The sequence below is a fragment of the Magallana gigas genome, chromosome 2, assembly GCF_963853765.1.
Source record: "Magallana gigas chromosome 2, xbMagGiga1.1, whole genome shotgun sequence".
NCBI lineage: Eukaryota > Metazoa > Mollusca > Bivalvia > Ostreida > Ostreidae > Magallana > Magallana gigas.
In genome coordinates this window covers 34,848,301-34,867,352 of record NC_088854.1, presented here as the reverse complement: position 1 = coordinate 34,867,352, position 19,052 = coordinate 34,848,301, and the positions used below count along the sequence as shown (strand labels likewise).

Sequence of the window (19,052 nt, the reverse complement as noted above, 5' to 3'; positions counted from 1 at the left end):
TGAACATTTAGATCCGCCGAATATTTCTATTTCCCTTCATTGTTAGATGCTGATTTGAAATAACGTTTCGAGGTATAGTAAGTGGAGAAATTTTTTTTAAGCTGCATGTTCCGATTGGCCATTACATCTTTGTAAGATCATTCATTTGGTTTGCATGGAAAATTATTTGATACTCGTATTTACACGGAATTGATAGCCTTTTAACGTTAGAAATATTCAAAGTAAATAAATATAATTGGGCATACAAAACCCCCATAAATACATCATGGGATAGTTTAGAACGGTTAACTGTTTGGTCTCATCCTTCGAATGACCGGGTTTATTCATCCTGCATGTTTTGCATCAATATTAAACAACGTAAACTTCAAAACTATTAATGAACAAATATACACTTTTTTATCAAATAGTCATGCTGTATATTTTATTTACTATTGTCAAAATAGTAATACAATCATACTAGCTTCGGCGTAAGGGGCCAGTTTAAACACGAGGCGAAATAACGCGAAACCCTTTTATGTCGTTTATTTTGTAAATAAATTTGTTCATTGTACGGTAAAACTTGTCTAATTTGGTGGATAAAAAACTTGGCCGGAATTGCCAACTTCCTTTTAAAGATATTTGTTGCAAAATAATTATAGTATTTAATGCAGTAGGTCTTGATCGTGTATTCTTGCAAAATTTTCAATTCTTTTGAAATATATTAGATTACATCGATCTTATTTACGGTACCTATTTTCATTTTTTTTTTTGGGGGGGGGGGGGGGGCAATAAATCCATAACGGAATACATACCATGGAAATGCTTTTTCAATCAAATCATCGTAATTGATAATTTTTCAAACATCCGATTAACCTGAAAATTCTTAACCGGAAATTGTTAAAAACATTAACAAGTCAACAGTAGGCTGAACTAACTAATGACGAGAACTGTTTTTATGCAGGAAACAATAGATTAATATTTATATATAAATGAGAATTTTATACATAAAAAATTGAGAATTTTGACAGAATAATATGCAACTTTGTACGTGTACCCATACAACGGGGATAACAAACGATATCGGCAGTCTTACTCCTACGGTTTCCTGAATCACGACCTTAAAAAAATGGGGTGAACTAAAATCTACCTATCTAATTTTGGCAAAAAATGCGTATTTATTTATAACAAGACTTAACGGTATAAACTGATATGAGCTGCTAGTTTGGATCTTTATTCACAGTTGTTTAAATCAATAGCTACGACAGAAACAATTGTCGATAATTGAGCATTAATTATCTCGCAGAAGGCCGATCGATCGATAAGTGACCGGACTACGGGAGATAACCCTCACTAATTATAAGCATCGCGGCCGGAATAGACAAGATCCGGATTGCACAATATTTTTTAATAATACACAACATCCGGATTCAACAAGTTTCAACATGTATATTATTTTTTCATTGAAATAAGGCTTAACTGACCAGGAAAACTACTGCAACGTATATTATTACACACATACTTAGCATAACCCTCGTTTAAAAGCGTACAAATATTTTATTAAAAATCGGACCAAGCAGCTTTAACATTAAGATTTACATGTGTAAGACACTTTATTTGTCATGTGCATGATCCTGGGCATGAATTATTTTCAATACTTGTTTATTTCTCCAAAGTGATCTCTAATTCTATTCACAACTGTTGTCATTTAAAATTACGTGAGGTAAAAAAATTAAAAATTTGAGTCGATCTCAACTGTTAACTGTTATGTATCGAAGAAATCTATTGATTTATCATGTGTTACGTAATGAGGTAATTAGAATTTTAGGGGTCAAACGTTGAAAATTTGGATCACCAATATATCATTTGATATTTGACATTTCGTTTGATATCAAGAAAAGGGGACTTGCCTCTCAAATTAAGGGACCAGAGGGCTCTTAAGTCTGTTATCTATAGCTGTTTACTGAGAGATATTTTGTGAAAGGTCATAAAAGCAGAAATGTTATCTTACAGTTATATATCCAAGCAATGTAATGATTTTATCATGCGTCCGTAATTAGAGGTTTTCAGAGGTCAAATGTTCAACATTTAAACACCAATATATCAGAAATGAAATATCTTTTGAAATGCAGTATAGATGAAAAGATGCTCAAAATGATGTACTAAAACTTTCTTTCCCGTATATCTCAGGAACGGTAACAAATATCTAAACACGTGTTGAACAAAATATGTTTCAAATTAAAAGACCTTTCATTTGATATCAAGTAAAAGGGACTGACCCCTCAAATTAGGGATAAAGATGGGCCTAACGTCTTTTTATCTATATAGTCATTTACTGAGAGATGTTTTTAATAGGTTCCAAAAGCAATATAAGGTATGCAACGTACTTTGAAAAAATTACGCAGTTTGAATTTTTTTTATTTAACCTAACAATTTAATGATCTTCTCATGCGTTACCTAATTAGGGATTTTAGGGGCCAGAGGTAAAACGTTTAATCTTTTCTATCTCAATTGATAGAATTGCAAGCTTTTAAAAAAGCAACGTAAGAGAACTTATAAAGCATTACAGGAAAGCATTAGTACTCAACTACTATTTCCAGATCATGTTTTGTTGTCAAAATCCGTCAAATCCGTTCTAAAATTCGGACGGAAGACCTCCTCGTTGCTCGCAACGAGATCGTGTCTAGTTAAGGTCTTCCGTTTCCAACGGAAGACCTTATTGTTATTGCTTTGTTTCTTTTTCCCTATTATTATTCTTGTTTTTTTTTTCTTACGCATTTTTGTGCAGGCGATTTCTCAGAGATGGCTCAATTGATTTTCATGAAACTTTCAGATCCGATAGATATTTATTTGAACTAAAAACGTATTTTTTTATTTTAATGACGTCACTTCCGTTCTTGAGATAATGACGTTTTAGCGATTTTCAGAGGGTCGGCTTGTCCAGGGATCTCCTCCTAAACGGTAAAAGATATTGAGTTCATACTTTCAGGGATTGTAGACAAGAGATTATAGATGTGCTATTTGGCATTCATATTTGTCATGCTCAAACGGCGTTAAAGCTCGCCTGGTCCCGAAAATTGAGACTAAAAAAACGTATTAATTTTTCATGGTTTTCTTAGTTTATCTCTTTTCTGAAAAATATTTTGTTAACACATGTATTGCAAAAAAAGTTTATATTTACAAGACCTTTCATTTGATATCAAGAAAAAGGGGCTGGCCCCTCAAATTAGGGGACCAAAGGGCTCTAAAGTCTTTTATCTGTAGCCCTTTACTGAGGGATATTTTGTGAACGGTTATAGAAGCAAATATGTTTACCTTACAGCTATGTATCCAAGCAATGTAATGATTTTATCATGTGTTACGTAATTAGGGGTTTTTAGGGGCCAAAAGTCCAGAATTTTGATCACATTTATCTCCGAAAGGAAAAATATTTTGAAATGCAGTATAGAAGAAAAAATGCTCAGAATGATGTATTATATCATATGCAATTTTCAAAATTTCGTTTAACGGCCCCTATAAGGAGTTAAGGGATCGGCCCCTAAAATGATCTTTCCCATATATCTCAGGAACGGGAACGAATTTCTAAACAATTGTTGAACAACATGGGTTTAGATTTAAATGGCCTTTTATTTGATAACAAGAAAAAGGGGCTGGCCCCTCAAATTAGGGGACCAAAGGGCTCTAAAGTCTTTTATCTGTAGCCCTTTACTGAGGGATATTTTGTAAACGGTTATTGAAGCAAATATGTTTACCTTACAGTTATGTATCCAAGCAATGTAATGATTTTATCATGTGTTACGTAATTAGGGGTTTTAGGGGCCAAAAGTCCAGTCCAGAATTTTGATCACATTTATCTCCGAAAGGAAAACTATTTTGAAATGCAGTATAGAAGAAAAGATGCTAAGAACGATGTATTAAATCATATGCAATTTTCAAAATTTCGTTTAACGGCCCCTATAAGGAGTTAAGGGATCGGCCCCTAAAATGTTCTTTCCCATATATCTCAAGAACGGTAACGAATTTCTAAACAATTGTTGAACACAATGGGTTTGGATTTAAATGACCTTTGATTTGATAACAAGAAAAAGGGGCTGGCCCTTCAAATTAGGGGACCAAAGGGCTCTAAAGTCTTTTATCTGTAGCCCTTTACTGAGGGATATTTTGTGAACGGTTATAGAAGCAAATGTGTTTATCTTACAGTCATGTATCCAAGCAATGTAATGATTTTATCATGTGTTACGTCATTAGGGGTTTTTAGGGACCAACAGTCCAGAATTTTGATCACATTTATCTCCGAAAGGAAAAATATTTTGAAATGCAGTATAGAAGAAAAGATGCTCAGAATGATGTATTAAATCATATGCAATTTTCAAAATTTCGTTTAACAGCCCCATTAAGGAGTTAAGGGATCGGCCCCTAAAATGTTCTTTCCCATATATCTCAAGAACGGTAACGAATTTCTAACCAATTGTTGAACAAAATGGGTTTGGATTTAAATGACCTTTTATTTGATAACAAGAAAAAGGGGCTGGTCCCTCAAATTAAGGGACCAAAGGGCTCTAAAGTCTTTTATCTGTAGCCCTTTACTGAGGGATATTTTGTAAACGGTTATAGAAGCAAATATGTTAATGATTTTTCATGTGTTACATAATAAGGGGTGTTTAGGGGCCAAATTATAGAATTTTGATCACCAATATCTCAGAAAAGAAAAATATTTTGAAATGCAGTAAAGAAGAAAAGATACGCAGACTGATGTACTAAATAATATGCAATTTTCAAATTTTCGTAAAACGGCCCCTATAAGGAGTTAAGAAATCAGCCCCTTAAACGTTCTTTCCCATATATCTCAAGAACGGTAACGAATTTCTAAACAGTTGTTGAACAAAATGTGTTGAGAATTAAATGACCTTTTTTTATTTGATGTAAAAAAAAAAGGGACTGGCCCCTCAAATTAGGGAACTAAAGGACTCTAAAATTGTTCATCTGTAGCTCCTTACTGAGGGAAATTTAATGAAAGGCTATAGCAGCAAATATGTTTATCTTACAGTCATGTATCCAAGTAATGTAATGATTTATTTATGTTTTATGGAAAAAGGATTTTTTAGGGGTCAAGAGTCCATAAACTATGACCACCTATATCTCAAAAAGGAATATATTTTGAAATGCAGTGTAGAAGAAAAGATGCTCAAAATGATGTACTTTACGAAATGCAACCTTCAAAATTTGGTTCAGTGGCTCCAATAAGGAGGTAAGGGACTGGCCCTTATAACTTTTTTTCTCAGATATCTCAAGAACGGTGACGAATTTATAAACACTTGTTGAACAAAGCTCTTATCCCTGAAACAAAATAGTATCTGGCCCTTAGAATGTAGACCCCGTGTTTCTATTCTAAATCATGTTTAGCTGTTAAATAGCAAAATCAAGATCGAACATATATCTCAAATTCTAAAATCAGACGGAAGACCTCCTCGTTGCTCGCAACGAGATCGTGTCTAGTTATTTTTATTTTTTTTCCAACCAATTTTGTGTAGGCGATTTCTCTAAAACTACCCGACCGATTTACATGAAACTTTCAGGTCTAATCGATTATGATCTGAACCTTATTGGAATTTTTTTTTTAATGATGACGTCACTTCCGGTTTTGTGTTATTTACAATTTAACGATTTTCAGAGGGTCGGCTTGTCCAGGGGTAAACTCCTAAACGATTTAAGATATTGAGTTCAAAATTTCAGGGATTGTAGACAAAAGGTTGTAGATCTGACATGTGGTATATATATTTGTCTGTGACCAAAAGCGCCGAAGCTCGCCCGAGCTCGAAAATTACAGTTAAAAAAGCGTCGTGATTTTTCATGGTTTTCTTTCAATATCTCTTTCCTCGATAGTATTTTGTTATAACATGTAGAACAAAAAATCTTCAAAAAATTAAGAGCTTTAAAGTGATATCAAGAAAAAGGGGCTGCCCCTTCAAATAAGGGGCTGAGGGGGCTCTTAAGTCTTTTAATGATAACTTTTTACTCTGAAATAGTTTGTGATACGTTATAGAAGCAATTATGTTCATTCTAACGATATTCACCTACACATGGCAATCATTTACTTCTATGTTACGTAATTAGGGATTTTAAGGGGCCAGAAGTCCAAAACTTTGATGCTGAATATCTCAAAATGGAGGAAAATTTTGATAAGCAATATTGAATGAAAGATGCTTAAAATATTGAGCTTAACAATCTGCAACTAAAATTTCTTTGTTATGCGGTCCTTAAAGGGAGTTACAGGGTCGGCCCCTAAAACGACCCTCTTAAGATATCTTGAGAACGGTACAACATTTTTAATTACTTGTTGAACAAAAAGTGTTTGAATTGATTAGAGCTTTCATTTGAAATCATGAAAAAGGGGCTGGCCCTTCAAATAAGGGGCTGAGAGGGCTCTAAAGTTTTTTAATGATAACTTTTTACTCTGAAATATTTTGTGATACATTATAGAAGCAATTATGTTCATTTTAACGGTATTCACCTACAAATGGCAATCATTTACTCCTATGTTACGTAATTAGGGATTTTAAGGGGCCAGAAGTCCAAAACTTTGATGCTCAATATCTCAAAATGGAGGAAAATTTTGATAAGCAATATTGAACAAAAGATGCTCAAAATATTGAGCTTAACACTCTGCAACCATAATTTCTTTGTTATGCGGTCCTTAAAACGAGTTACAGGGTCGGCCCCTAAAACGACCCTCTCAAGATATCTCAAGAACGGTACAAAATTTGTAAACACTTGTTGAACAAAATGTGTTTAAATTGAGAAGAGCTTTCATTTAAAATCATGAAAAAGGGGCTATCCCTTCAAATAAGGGGCTGAGGGAGCCCTAAAATCTTTTAATGATAACTTTTTACTGCGAAATATTTTGTGATACATTATAGTAGCAATATGTTTATTCTAAGGTTATATACCTATACTTGGCAATCATTTACTCCTAAGTTTCATAATTAGGGATTTTAAGGGGCAAGAAGTTCAACACTTTGATCCTCAATATCTCAAAATAGAGGAAAATTCTGGAAAGCAGTATTTAACAAAAGATGCTTAAAATATGGAGCTTAACAATGTACAACCACATATTGTTTGTTATCTGGACCCTAAAAGGAATTTTAGGACCGGATATCAAAACGATTTTTCCCAGATATCTCGAGAACGGTGCAGAATCCCTAAACACTTATAAGCGCTACACAAAAATACCGTTTAACTAAAATGATTGAAAAAGAGCTAATCCCTCAAATAAGGGACACCAAAGGGGTAGATAGTCTTTCACCCATTACTCTTAGATCCTGTCTCTATTTCCAGGTACAATTCGTTGACGAAGATCAAGAGTAAGGTTATTCCATATTCTAAAAATCGGACGGAAGACCTCCTCGTTGCTCGCAACGAGATCGTGTCTAGTTATTATTTTTTTTATTTTTTTTTCTTACACATTTTGTGCACGCGAGTTCTCGTAAACGGCTTGGTCGATTTTTATGAAACTTTCAGATCTAATAGAAGTTGATCTGAACCTTATTGGAAATTTATATTGATGACGTCATTTCCGTTTCTGAGATATTGACGATTTAGTGATTTTTTGAGGGTCTGCTTGTCCATTGAACTCCTCCTAAACGGTAAAAGATATTAAGTTCAAATTTTCAGGGATGATAGACGAAAGATTGAAGATATGTCTAAAGGCAATCATCAATGTCTAGCTCAAAGAGCCTAAAAGCTCGCCTGGACCCGAAAATAGAGATTAAAAAAAGTCATGATTTTTTGTGGTTTTCTTTGTTTATATCTTTTCTCAAAAATATTTTATTAAAAATATATAATATTTTGTTATAGCAAAAAAAGTTCATATTTATAAGAGCTTTCGTTTAATACCAAGAAAAAGGGGCTGGCCCCTAAAATAAGGGGGCCAAAGGGCTCTAAAGTCTTTAATCTGTAGCACTTTACTGAGAGATATTTTGTGAAAGGTTATAGAAGCAAATATGTTTATCTCACAGTTATGTATCCAAGCAATGTAATGATTTTATTATGTGTTACGTAATTAAGGGTTTTTAGGGGCCAAAAGTCAAAAATTTCGATCACCCATATCTCAGAAAGGAAAAATATTTTGAAATGCAATACAGAAGAAAAGTTGTTCAAATTAATGTTCTTAACAATATTCAACCCTCAAAATTTCGCTAAACGGCCCCTATAAGGAGATAAGGGATCAGCCCCTAAAAGCTTCTTTCTCAGATATCTCCAGAACGGTAACAATTTTCTAAACACTTATTGAACAATTTGTTTAGAATTAAATGACCTTTCATTGAATATCAAGAAAAAGGGGCTGGCCCCTAAAATAAGGGGGCCAAAGGGCTCTAAAGTCTTTAATCTGTAGCACTTTACTGAGAGATATTTTGTGAAAGGTTATAGAATAAATATGTTTATCTCACAGTTATGTATCCAAGCAATGAAATGATTTTATTATGTGTTACGTAATTAAGGGTTTTTAGGGGCCAAAAGTCCAAAATTTCGATCACCCATTTCTCAGAAAGGAAAAATATTTTGAAATGCAATACAGAAGAAAAGTTGTTCAAATTAATGTTCTTAACAATATTCAACCTTCAAAATTTCGCTAAACGGCCCCTATAAGGAGATAAGGGATCAGCCCCTAAAAGCTTCTTTCTCATATATTGCCAGAACGGTAACGATATTTTAATTACTTGTTGAACAAAATTTGTTTAGAATTAAATGACCTTTCATTTAATATCAAGAAAAAGGGGCTGACCCCTAAAATAAGGGGGTCAAAGGGCTCTAAAGTCTTTAATATGTAGCCCTTTTCTGAGGGATATTTTTGAAAGGTTATAGAAGCAAATATGTTTATCTCACAGTTATGTATCCAAGCAATGTAATGATTTTATTATGTGTTACGTAATTAAGGGTTTTTAGGGGCCAAAAGTCCAAAATTTCGATCACCCATTTCTAAGAAAGGAAAAATATTTTGAAATGCAATACAGGAGAAAAGTTGTTCAAATTAATGTTCTTAACAATATGCATCCTTCAAAATTTCGTTAAACGGTCCCTCTCAGATATCTCCAGAACGGCTACGATTTTCTAAACACTTGTTGACAAAATGTGTTAAATTAGGGGATCAAAGAGCTCTAAAATCTTTTATCTATAGCCCTTTAATGAGAGCAATTTTGTGAAAGGTTATTAAGGTTAGATTAGGTATAATACGATTATATATCCTAACAATATAATGATTTTCTCTTGCGTTACCCAATTAGGGTTTTTAGGGACCAGAGGTAAACAAGTTTGATCTTTTCTATCTTAATTGGAAGAAATGCAAGTATTTAAAAAAGCAAGAGAACTTATAAAAGGCGGTACAATAAAGCATTAGTACTTCACTCCTTTTTCCATAACATGTTTTGTTGTCGAAAATCAAAGTCGATGATGTCATATTTCATCCTAAAAATCGAACGGAAGACCTCCTCGTTGCTCGCAACGAGATCGTGTCTAGTTCTTCTTCTTCCTCTTCTTCATCCAAATTTGTCCAGGCCGTAACTTTATTACCCTTTGACATTAAGACTTCAAACTTGGAACATAGGTAGATGGTATTGAGAAGGAGTGCACGCCACCAAAAGTTTTGACCTTGACCTATTTTGTGTTTCAAGGTCAAGCTTTTCATAAAAAATATTGTCCGGACCATAACACAAGACTCCTTTAACATACAGACTTCTAACTTGTATCATAGATAGATGGTATATAACCTAGTTAAACCTTCCCAAAATTTTTGACCTTGACCTAAAATTTTTATTTCAAGGTCATATTTGAAAAAACTACATTGTTCAACTTCTGAATATACTTTGACAGAAGGACTTCAAACTTTAAACAATGAACAATAATAATACACTTAGGTGTACTATTGAATAATATTTGAACTTGACATTGTTTTACTCAAGGTCAAATTAAGAAAAAAAATAATAAAAATTTGTCTGGGTCATAACTTTAATACCCTTTGACACTAAGACTTCAAACTTGGAACATAGGTAGATGGTATTGAGAAGGAGTGCACGCTACCAAAAGTTTTGACCTTGATTTATTTTGTTTTTCAAGGTCAACCTTTCATAAAAAATATTGTCCGGACCACAACACAAGACTCCTTTAACAAACAGACTTTTAACTTGTATCATAGATAGATGGTATATAACCTAGTTGAACCTTAACAAAATTTTTGACCTTGACCTAAAATTTTTATTTCAAGGTCATATTAGAAAAAACTTCATTGTTCAACTCCTGAATATACTTTGACAGAAGGACTTCAAACTTTAAACAAAGAACAATAATAATACACTTAGGTGTACTATTGAATAATATTTGACCTTGACCTTGTTTTACTCAAGGTCAAATGAAGAAAAAAATAATAAAAATTTGTCTGGGTCATAACTTTATTACCCTTTGACATTAAGACTTCAAGCTTGGAACATAGGTAGATGGTATTGAGAAGGAGTGCACGCCACCAAAAGTTTTGACCTTGACCTATTTTGTGTTTCAAGGTCAAGCTTTTCATAAAAAATGTTGTCCGGACCATAACACAAGACTCCTTTAACATACAGACTTCTAACTTGTATCATGAATAGATGGTATATATAACCTAGTTGAACCTTACCAAAATTTAGACCTTGACCTAAAATTTTTATTTCAAAGTCAAATTAGAAAAAACTTCATTGTTCAACTTCTGAATATACTTTGACAGAAGGACTTCAAACTTTAAACAAAGAACAATAATAATACACTTAGGTGTACTACTGAATAATATTTGTTAAATTTGCCCCATATTACAATCCTTGGGGAAAAGGGGAGACATGTGTTTTTAAAAAAAAAAAACAATACCCACTAGTTTATTATGGTATTTTATTGTATTATATGATAGATATTGTAAGTGTGATAGGATGCAATATTGTATTTTATATTAATTTATTGATAAACATTTTATCTTATAATACCATATGAAATGAACATATGATTATCATACAATGTTTTAACAGATGATATACGATATATTGTCAAAACAGTATCCATGAATATCAAAGATCATAAAGTATGATTTTCATATAATATGATAAAGATAGTCTCATAAAAGTGATGCCTCATAAAGGTGATGCCTCGTTTGGTGAGCTTTGTAATCTGTGAATACCTATGTTTTATTCTAATATTATTTGATATACCACTGTTAGTACAGAAATTCAAATTAATGATATCTTTATAAAAGAAAATGTCAGCTCGACGCCTTTGTGGCTGTTCCGGCCTTTGATTATTATAATTAAGGACAACACACTGCTAATGTGTTGTATCCTCATATTCAAATTATGAACCTGTGAAAATTGTTCAAAGACTGTTTAAAGCAGAAAGAAAATACTGTCGTTTGACCAGTTTGGAATAGTTCATAAGTTAAATAGAAAATAATTAATGAAATTAAAGATGGATAAAAAAATTAATATCTTTAGTTTAAACACTTATCAATGCTTGTTTAAATTCTGCAATGGTTTCATTTTTGAGGTCATTCATGTATTCGATATCGGTCTTAGATAAGTCGACTAACTTTCGTTTTGCAATAAATCCAAGTCATTGCAATGCTTATATGCCTATAAAATCGTTTGTCAGTGCCTTAAATTTCTACTTGTAACAATATTTCTTTTATTAAAAGAAAGTCTGGTATGTATTCTGACATACTCAAAAAGTATGCAGGATATAAAATTTAAAAAAAACGCAAGTAGATGTAGAATTTTATGGAGCTGTCATTTTATGAGTTTCGAATACCCCAATTTATTTTCCTCTGTTTAAGGATTAACTAAAAGAATGAATTAAAACAAATACTTCTGAACATCATTAATGTCTTACTAAGTCTTAAATAAATCATATTATACCACAATACTGATAAGTGGAGGCGCTGCGACTGTATTCCGACAGGATGTTTCAAACTACCGTAATATCTCGTGTATAATACGCACTCGTGTATAATACGCACCCCCCAAAGTTGACAAAAAAATGGTGAAAAAACAGTCCTATGTATAACACGCACCCAAAAAATGGCAGAATCAACGGCCGCCATTTCCTCCAAAACTATCAATGTTTCATGATAATTTTATAAACCATGCACAATTTCTTTAATTTTGTGATCGGAACATAGCACAGACGATGAAAATCGACGGCCACCTTTTTCCCAAATAACTATCGATGTTTGAAGATAATGTTATAACCCAAGCGTAATTACTGTAATTTCGTGATCGGAACATGGCCCAAGTGACATTTGAGTCAAAGTTCTTACAATTTTACTGAAAAAGGACGGCATGATTTACATGGGCGGTATCAAATATCATTTGACACTTCGTAAAGTGTTTCTTATACAACATCGGAGAAGTTGAAGATCATCATATGTAGAGAAGAACGGCAACCGAGCTTAGTGCTTAAAAGTAAAAATGTTTGCAGATATAAACCAAAACAACATCAAAAGAAATGATTTAATTGATTACGTAAATTCAAACCCTTTGATTGTTGTTTAAATAGACATTGTGAAGAAACGTATGTATGTCGTATATCGTCATTATCAAGTCTTACAAATGATCGATGTAATTTTAGCAGTGTCTATGTAAAGCAATAAAATTTAACTGCATAACTTGACACAAAGTAATTAAGTTTAATAAAATCAGAATAATTGCTTATCTACATGCACTTGAAACACCCTGTAAAGTCCGACACGAGACAGGTGCATGCTTCTGACATCGGAAATTGTTAAACAAACATTGACCACGCGCCGAGTAAACAGGTGGCTGCTTACGTAATGGCGAATACACTGGCAATATTTAAACTTGTTTGATGCAAGAAATAGTGTTAATAGAAGATAAATATTTCAATACATGGAAAAAAACTAAGAATAAGGTATTTCTGATGCAGTAAATTTAGTATACACTCATACAACTTGCATAACACGCTATATCGGCAGTCACTACTCCCGTGGTTTCTAGAATCACGGCTTGAAAAAATGAGGTAAAATTTTTGTCCTATGTACAACACGCACCCCCCACTTTTGATCAAATTTTGGCTGAAAAAAAGTGTGTGTTATACACGCGACATTACGGTAGTCTAAATTACAATCGCAACTCGCAGGCTCAGAAAAACACCTTGAATGTATTAACATTACTGGATGTTAAAATTTTATACAAAAAGTAGTTGTTTCCCATTAAAATACAATATAGTATCAGCTTAACAGCCATGTGTGCCGCAGGGACGTATATACTAACGGGATGGGCAACTCTCACCAGTCTAGCCGAAATCACGCAGTAGGTGACTTTGTAGGTCATTTTTAACTTCATATATCTATGATGTTAACAAATATCACTGGTGCCGCTTCTGTGGTATATGTTTTAGGGTATTTCATTGACTTTCATGAAGTCTTGCTCACATCTTAAATTTTTTATCTGCAGTCGATTTAAATGGTTTCAGCTGTGCTATTCGTAACTCATCAGGTTCTTCGCAACTGGTAAAATGGCTTCCCACGTAGTGCTCATGTGTATTACAGGATGGGATCTTGTCCTTCATGAAAATTATAATTTTTTAAATTAGTACCAGAAATTGCATGCGCCTTCTTTTTTACTAAAACTGGTACAAGAGAGTGTTATTAAACGCAAACACCTGGTGCAGGTATTACCGTTTAATGACAGCTTCTAGTTCTTTTGTTGAGGACAAAAATGTTCTGTATGTTGATAAATTGAAGAAAGAAATATAATGAAATAATGTTACGTTCACCCTTTGCCAGCTACAATTTGCTACTAGCTGACTTAGAAATATCGATGGCAATCATTCAATACATTTCATCAAATGACTTGCATCATAAATCTTATTAAAGGCGAAACAATGCACTTCAGTAAGGTTCGCAGACATTGTATATGTGGAATTGGATCAGACTTTGGCATAGTAGACCTTAGTACTTTGGCTTCAGTAGTTTTTTGGATTGAACCATTGGAACAGATGCAACTAACCATAGAACTTGCAGACCATAATACTTTAGCATGATCTTTTGCGTATGGCGTAACCATTGGACCTTGGAGTCCTCGCTTTAAACTATTAAAATAATATTTCATGTCTTAATACAATATTATGCATATTTAAGAGACCAATCAAATTAATAATTTACTTTTTTGCATATTCTTTTTAGGTTTATCAAGTGTTTATGCAACAACGCTAGTGATAGCAACTTGGATTGTTGATCCAGGAATCGGAGACAAACATTCTAGATTGTAAGTATATGCAGTTGATCTATACAGCTAAATTGTTTGTTCGTCTTAAGGTAAAGTCTGTCCCAAAATAATTGGACGATCTTTAATAAAAATACACATACATGTGAAAGAAGTGCAATTCAAATCAATGAAAGGGACAATTTCCAAGATAACTTCATTCACACATTATCATTTTTCCTTCGTAAAAAATTCATGGGAACAAAAACAGATTTCCTACGGAGATTAATAATGGGGAATGTTGACATCTTTTCTCCATTCGGAAGTCACTTGGAATACCTCGCAAAATTTTTCAACGTCATCATCTGGGCACTTTCATCTCTTTAGCAATGGAAAATCCCCTTCGACTTTATTTTTAGCGATATATTAAAATCTGTCGAGTTAGATGGGACCTTTCAAAGGGGGCAGTCTTGGGATTTTTTCATACTCTTGAATGAACATCGTCTGAACCAAGAGGTATTTATAATTACAGAATAATTTAAGAAATTATGCAGCAAAATATCTTGAGACAGGCTGTAGTCCCTTAATCTTATTTTATTTTAAACCCGTTTTTAGCTCAACATTGAACAAAATCAGGGAAAGCTAATGCTATATCTTGGTGTCGAAGGTGGCGTTGGCATCCGGTTATAGTTTTTGGAGCAGGTTCTGTAACTTTTACTGGTCCTAAATTCACCAGACTTGCACGGATTGTGCATCTGGGCATACTTATGACTAAACAGACTTGGATGCTGAATCTGAGCCTTAAAATTTTAGATACTGAAGGAAGTAAAGGTTTTTGGAGCAGCTACATGTACATGTAGGTAATTTTTGATCCTAATATCTAAGTTATCGCCAGTTTTTTTTCCACCAAACTCCTACATATAGAGCGGCTTTTGTAGCAAGTTAAAGGGCTACATGCTGTATTATGCATTTCTTGCCACCAAAATCAAAGTTCTTTAGAAATCTTAAAAAATATGGTTTGAAATAGTGGAAATAATATTGAAAACAAAATATACTCTAGATGTAGAAAACATTAAGGTGTTTTTAATTTCACTATGTTCACGATCAGACAATTTTCCGGGAACATTAAGACATCGTGAATATTGAGCTGTGCATTCACTATCTCCATGTAGGCCGCCATTACAGATGCATGTGTGCTTGAGCGGGGCCTAGATTCCCTTTTGTTTATCTTAATCATAGTACCGTATTTTTCCGACGATTAGTCGGTATTTTTTTCCTCTGAAGCAGAGCATCCGACTTATCGTCTTGTTCGACTTGTCGTAGGCTCGTAGTCAGAATTTTTTTAAAAATAGCATTAAACAAATTGGTTTTAATCATCTTGAGTTGGCTGTGTGATTGAAAATTACGTTGTTGAATTCACTGTTCATCTTTAATAATTATCATTTTCACTCATCTGTCAACACTTAAATACATAATAATAACAACAGTTATTAAAAAATGTTACATTGTCTTTAATCAATTAACAGTTTTACCGTTCCGTTTTTAAAAACACATCGTCACATGGTTCTATGTATCACTAGTAGGAAGATAACATTGCGCAGTAAAATTGAAACCAAGTGTGAATGGAAGAAAATATTGCAGTAGGTCCGGGGGATGTTTTTTTAAATTCAATTATTATATTTGTAAAGAGTTGTTAGTGGAAAGTATAAATCAAAAATATTTAATGGTCAAATTCAATCTTAAAATACGTAATCGGCAATTATCAATACTTTTGTTTATACAATAGGCTGACACCGGTTGTGTTAATAATCTTGCCCTAAGGCTGAGATCTTTACGGCAATTTCACTCCCTGTGTATATAAAGAGTACCGTTATAATCATTGATTAATTATTGTCCAATCTTTGATTATTGTTAGATAATTTTTTTTTAGGAAACATATGTATGTCGTATATCGTCATTATCAAGTCGTACAAATGATCGATTTATTTCTAACAGTGTCTATGTAAAACAATAGCGTGTAACTGCATTACTGGATACAAAGTAAACAAGTTTCATCAAATCATAGTAATTGCTAAGCTTTCTGCACTTGAGATCCCCCTTTGAAGTCCGACAAGAGACAGGTGCATGCCTATGACACCGGAAATTGTTAAACAAACATTGACCACGCGCCGAGTCAACAGGTGGCTGGTTACGTAATGGCGAATACACTGGCGATAGTCAGAGTGGATACTTATTTCAATGTTTGGGAATGAAATATTTCTGACAAAGTAAGTTTAGTTTTGCATAACACGCGATATCGGGAATTGGTCAAAATGCAAGCGACTTTGTAGAAGTTGCCGGTATTTGAAAATTTGATTCATAAGTATAAAGCGTAATTGTTTAAATGTTAATCATTAATAATAATTGGTAGCAATATCGGTGACATCGTGGCATCATACACTGATAATGTTACTGCAGTTTTATAGGCCATTTTGAACTGATAAGATCGACGTATGGTCTGAGATCGACGTGTCGTAGGATTTTGTTAAAATTTTGGCTAAAAATGGGCAATTCAACGAGTCGTCCGCATCGACAAGTCGTCGGGAAAATACGGTATATTTAAAATTCATTAAAAATAGCAAGCATGAGTATAACATTAATTTAATACAATTCATATCATAATTAAACAACTGTTTATAATGGAAGATTCATTTCACCTTTATCTCTGCAGCCCTATAGAAGCCATTGGGAACACGGGTGCTAATTGTCACTTATTATCTCGGACATCTCCTTAGGGCAAAGACTCCTGTACAACCATGACGTTGTCTGCGATCAGCATTCATACTGAGCAGTGCATTTTAAGGTTGATTGATTTTAAAGGTTACTTCTTTCGAACAGATTACTTGTACGTTTCTCCCCTTTTTCATGCCCAAAATATCAAATGCACATTTTACACCGGTGCTTATTACATTCGACACAAACGTGATTTATTATTTTCATGCATAATGTAAATACATGATGCAGGTTCATCACTCATCAGATTTTTATTACAATCAGGATTTACCTTTCTAGGATAAGAAATCGATTATCTGTGAAATTAAAAACACAGTGAAAGGTATTTACACAGGAAATTGTGAAATATATTTTAGACACATGGAATTAAAGACGTTAACAGTATCACCCCAGTGACTTCATAATGTAGAAATGACGTCATTAAGATTATCTTATTTTGATAAGTTGATGTTTTGGAGCAAAATACCTGTTTTTTCAGACAGTTTTTCAACTGGGAAACATCAATAGCATGCTTGTTCAAGTACCATTCTTAACTATGATGTGTATTATTATATGAACGCAAACAATGTAAAAATAGTACTTGAGCAGAACTGCACTCTATGCTTCCAAAGGCAAAATATAAAGGGAAAATGCAAATATTTTCATTTTTTTGCAAAATTGCGGGAAGTTTAGCATTTTTTTGTGACGTCACAGATGAACAGCTATTCTACTACAGTTATTGCCGAGTTCAAAGAGATGCCGCGGACATTATTCTCCAATATACCACGAACGTCATCAGTAAATTATCAGATCAGAAATACCTATTTGTCTCGCACTGATCATGAAAGTACAACTTCAAACCGTAATTTTTTTTAAAATCATGTCAATTTCACGTGTTAGTTCCAGTCAAAACGATGTGTATTGCTTCAAATGTTTATTTTTAAGAGATCAATGCGGCTGTTCCTAGGACCTCCCTACCACATTTTCACTGCGTGTTTTTACATAAAATATATCACGTGTAGTAGTAATAATCGTATTAAATTGCCCTTAAAATATTAGGAACATGAGTCAAAGATATTTTATAAATAAGTGAAGAGTATTAAAAATCCAAAGAAAAATTCTGTCGTCTGCATGTGATTCCTTTGATCGATACACATGTAAACATTACTAACAAAACCGTTGGGGTTACACGGAACAGCCGTCAAAATGACCTAGATCGTCTCTCTATAGGAGAAACGATCTGTAGAAATACTGGGCTGTTAGTAGAATAGAAATAAAGTTCTTGTTATCGTGAATGTTGCAGGATAACCTCCTCGGTCTCGAAATGTTGTGTGAAATATAAAAGCCTCGGCTTACGCCTCGGCTTTTATATTTTAAAACAACATTTCTCGACCTCGGAGGTTATTCTGCAACATTCACGAAAACTCGTACTTTATTTCTTAATTAGACAATGATATGAAAACTTCCAAAAAGAAAGCTTCGGAAGAGAGGTCTGTAAAAAAATTTCAGTCTCGAGGAATTTCACTGAGATTAAACTACAACCAAAAGTAATTTTATACGAACTACTTTCACTTCGTAAACAACATGAATGGTGCTCTGACTGCTGTCTTATATCTACCCCTGACCTTTTGGACCCATGTCATTTGGACCCATGTGATTTTTAAATCAAATTGATAATAAGAGACAGAGTGTTTTCAGCAGTATACAATATATAGCATTAAATACAATCATAATTTTAATATACTAATAATGTAATTTTTAAATAGAGAAAAAAAATTCCTATTTTTTTTAAACTCCTAACTTAGGATATCTCTAAACTTAGATTTTTAACGAACATTCAAAACTTTTTAAGAATTAGGTGAGTCAATTGGTAATGAATTGTAATTTAATTAATTATGTGATATAAACATTCTGGAAAAAAAGCACCCTTCATTTTGATATTTTTATTATTTTCAGTTGGTAGACTGCATAAAATCCATATTGAATTTTATTTTTGTTAAATTGACTGCCAAATCTCCAGCCAAAACAAAAGGAAAATTTGATTTCATGTTAAGTAAATACATTACTTTGTAAAAATGAAGGGCCATGCTCTTTTTC

General features: G+C 33.2%; 1 protein-coding gene across 2 annotated transcripts in view; it reads left to right on the top strand.

Moving 5' to 3' along the window:
- The window catches only part of LOC105348790 (palmitoyltransferase ZDHHC3-A), a 94,449-nt gene that overhangs the window by 51,188 nt on the left and 24,209 nt on the right, over positions 1 to 19,052 (top strand). For both annotated transcript variants that reach the window (XM_034445886.2, XM_034445887.2), the window contains exon 5: positions 14,186 to 14,267. In XM_034445886.2, the coding sequence (XP_034301777.2) occupies positions 14,186 to 14,267 (82 nt within the window). The remainder of the gene's footprint in view (positions 1 to 14,185; positions 14,268 to 19,052) is intronic.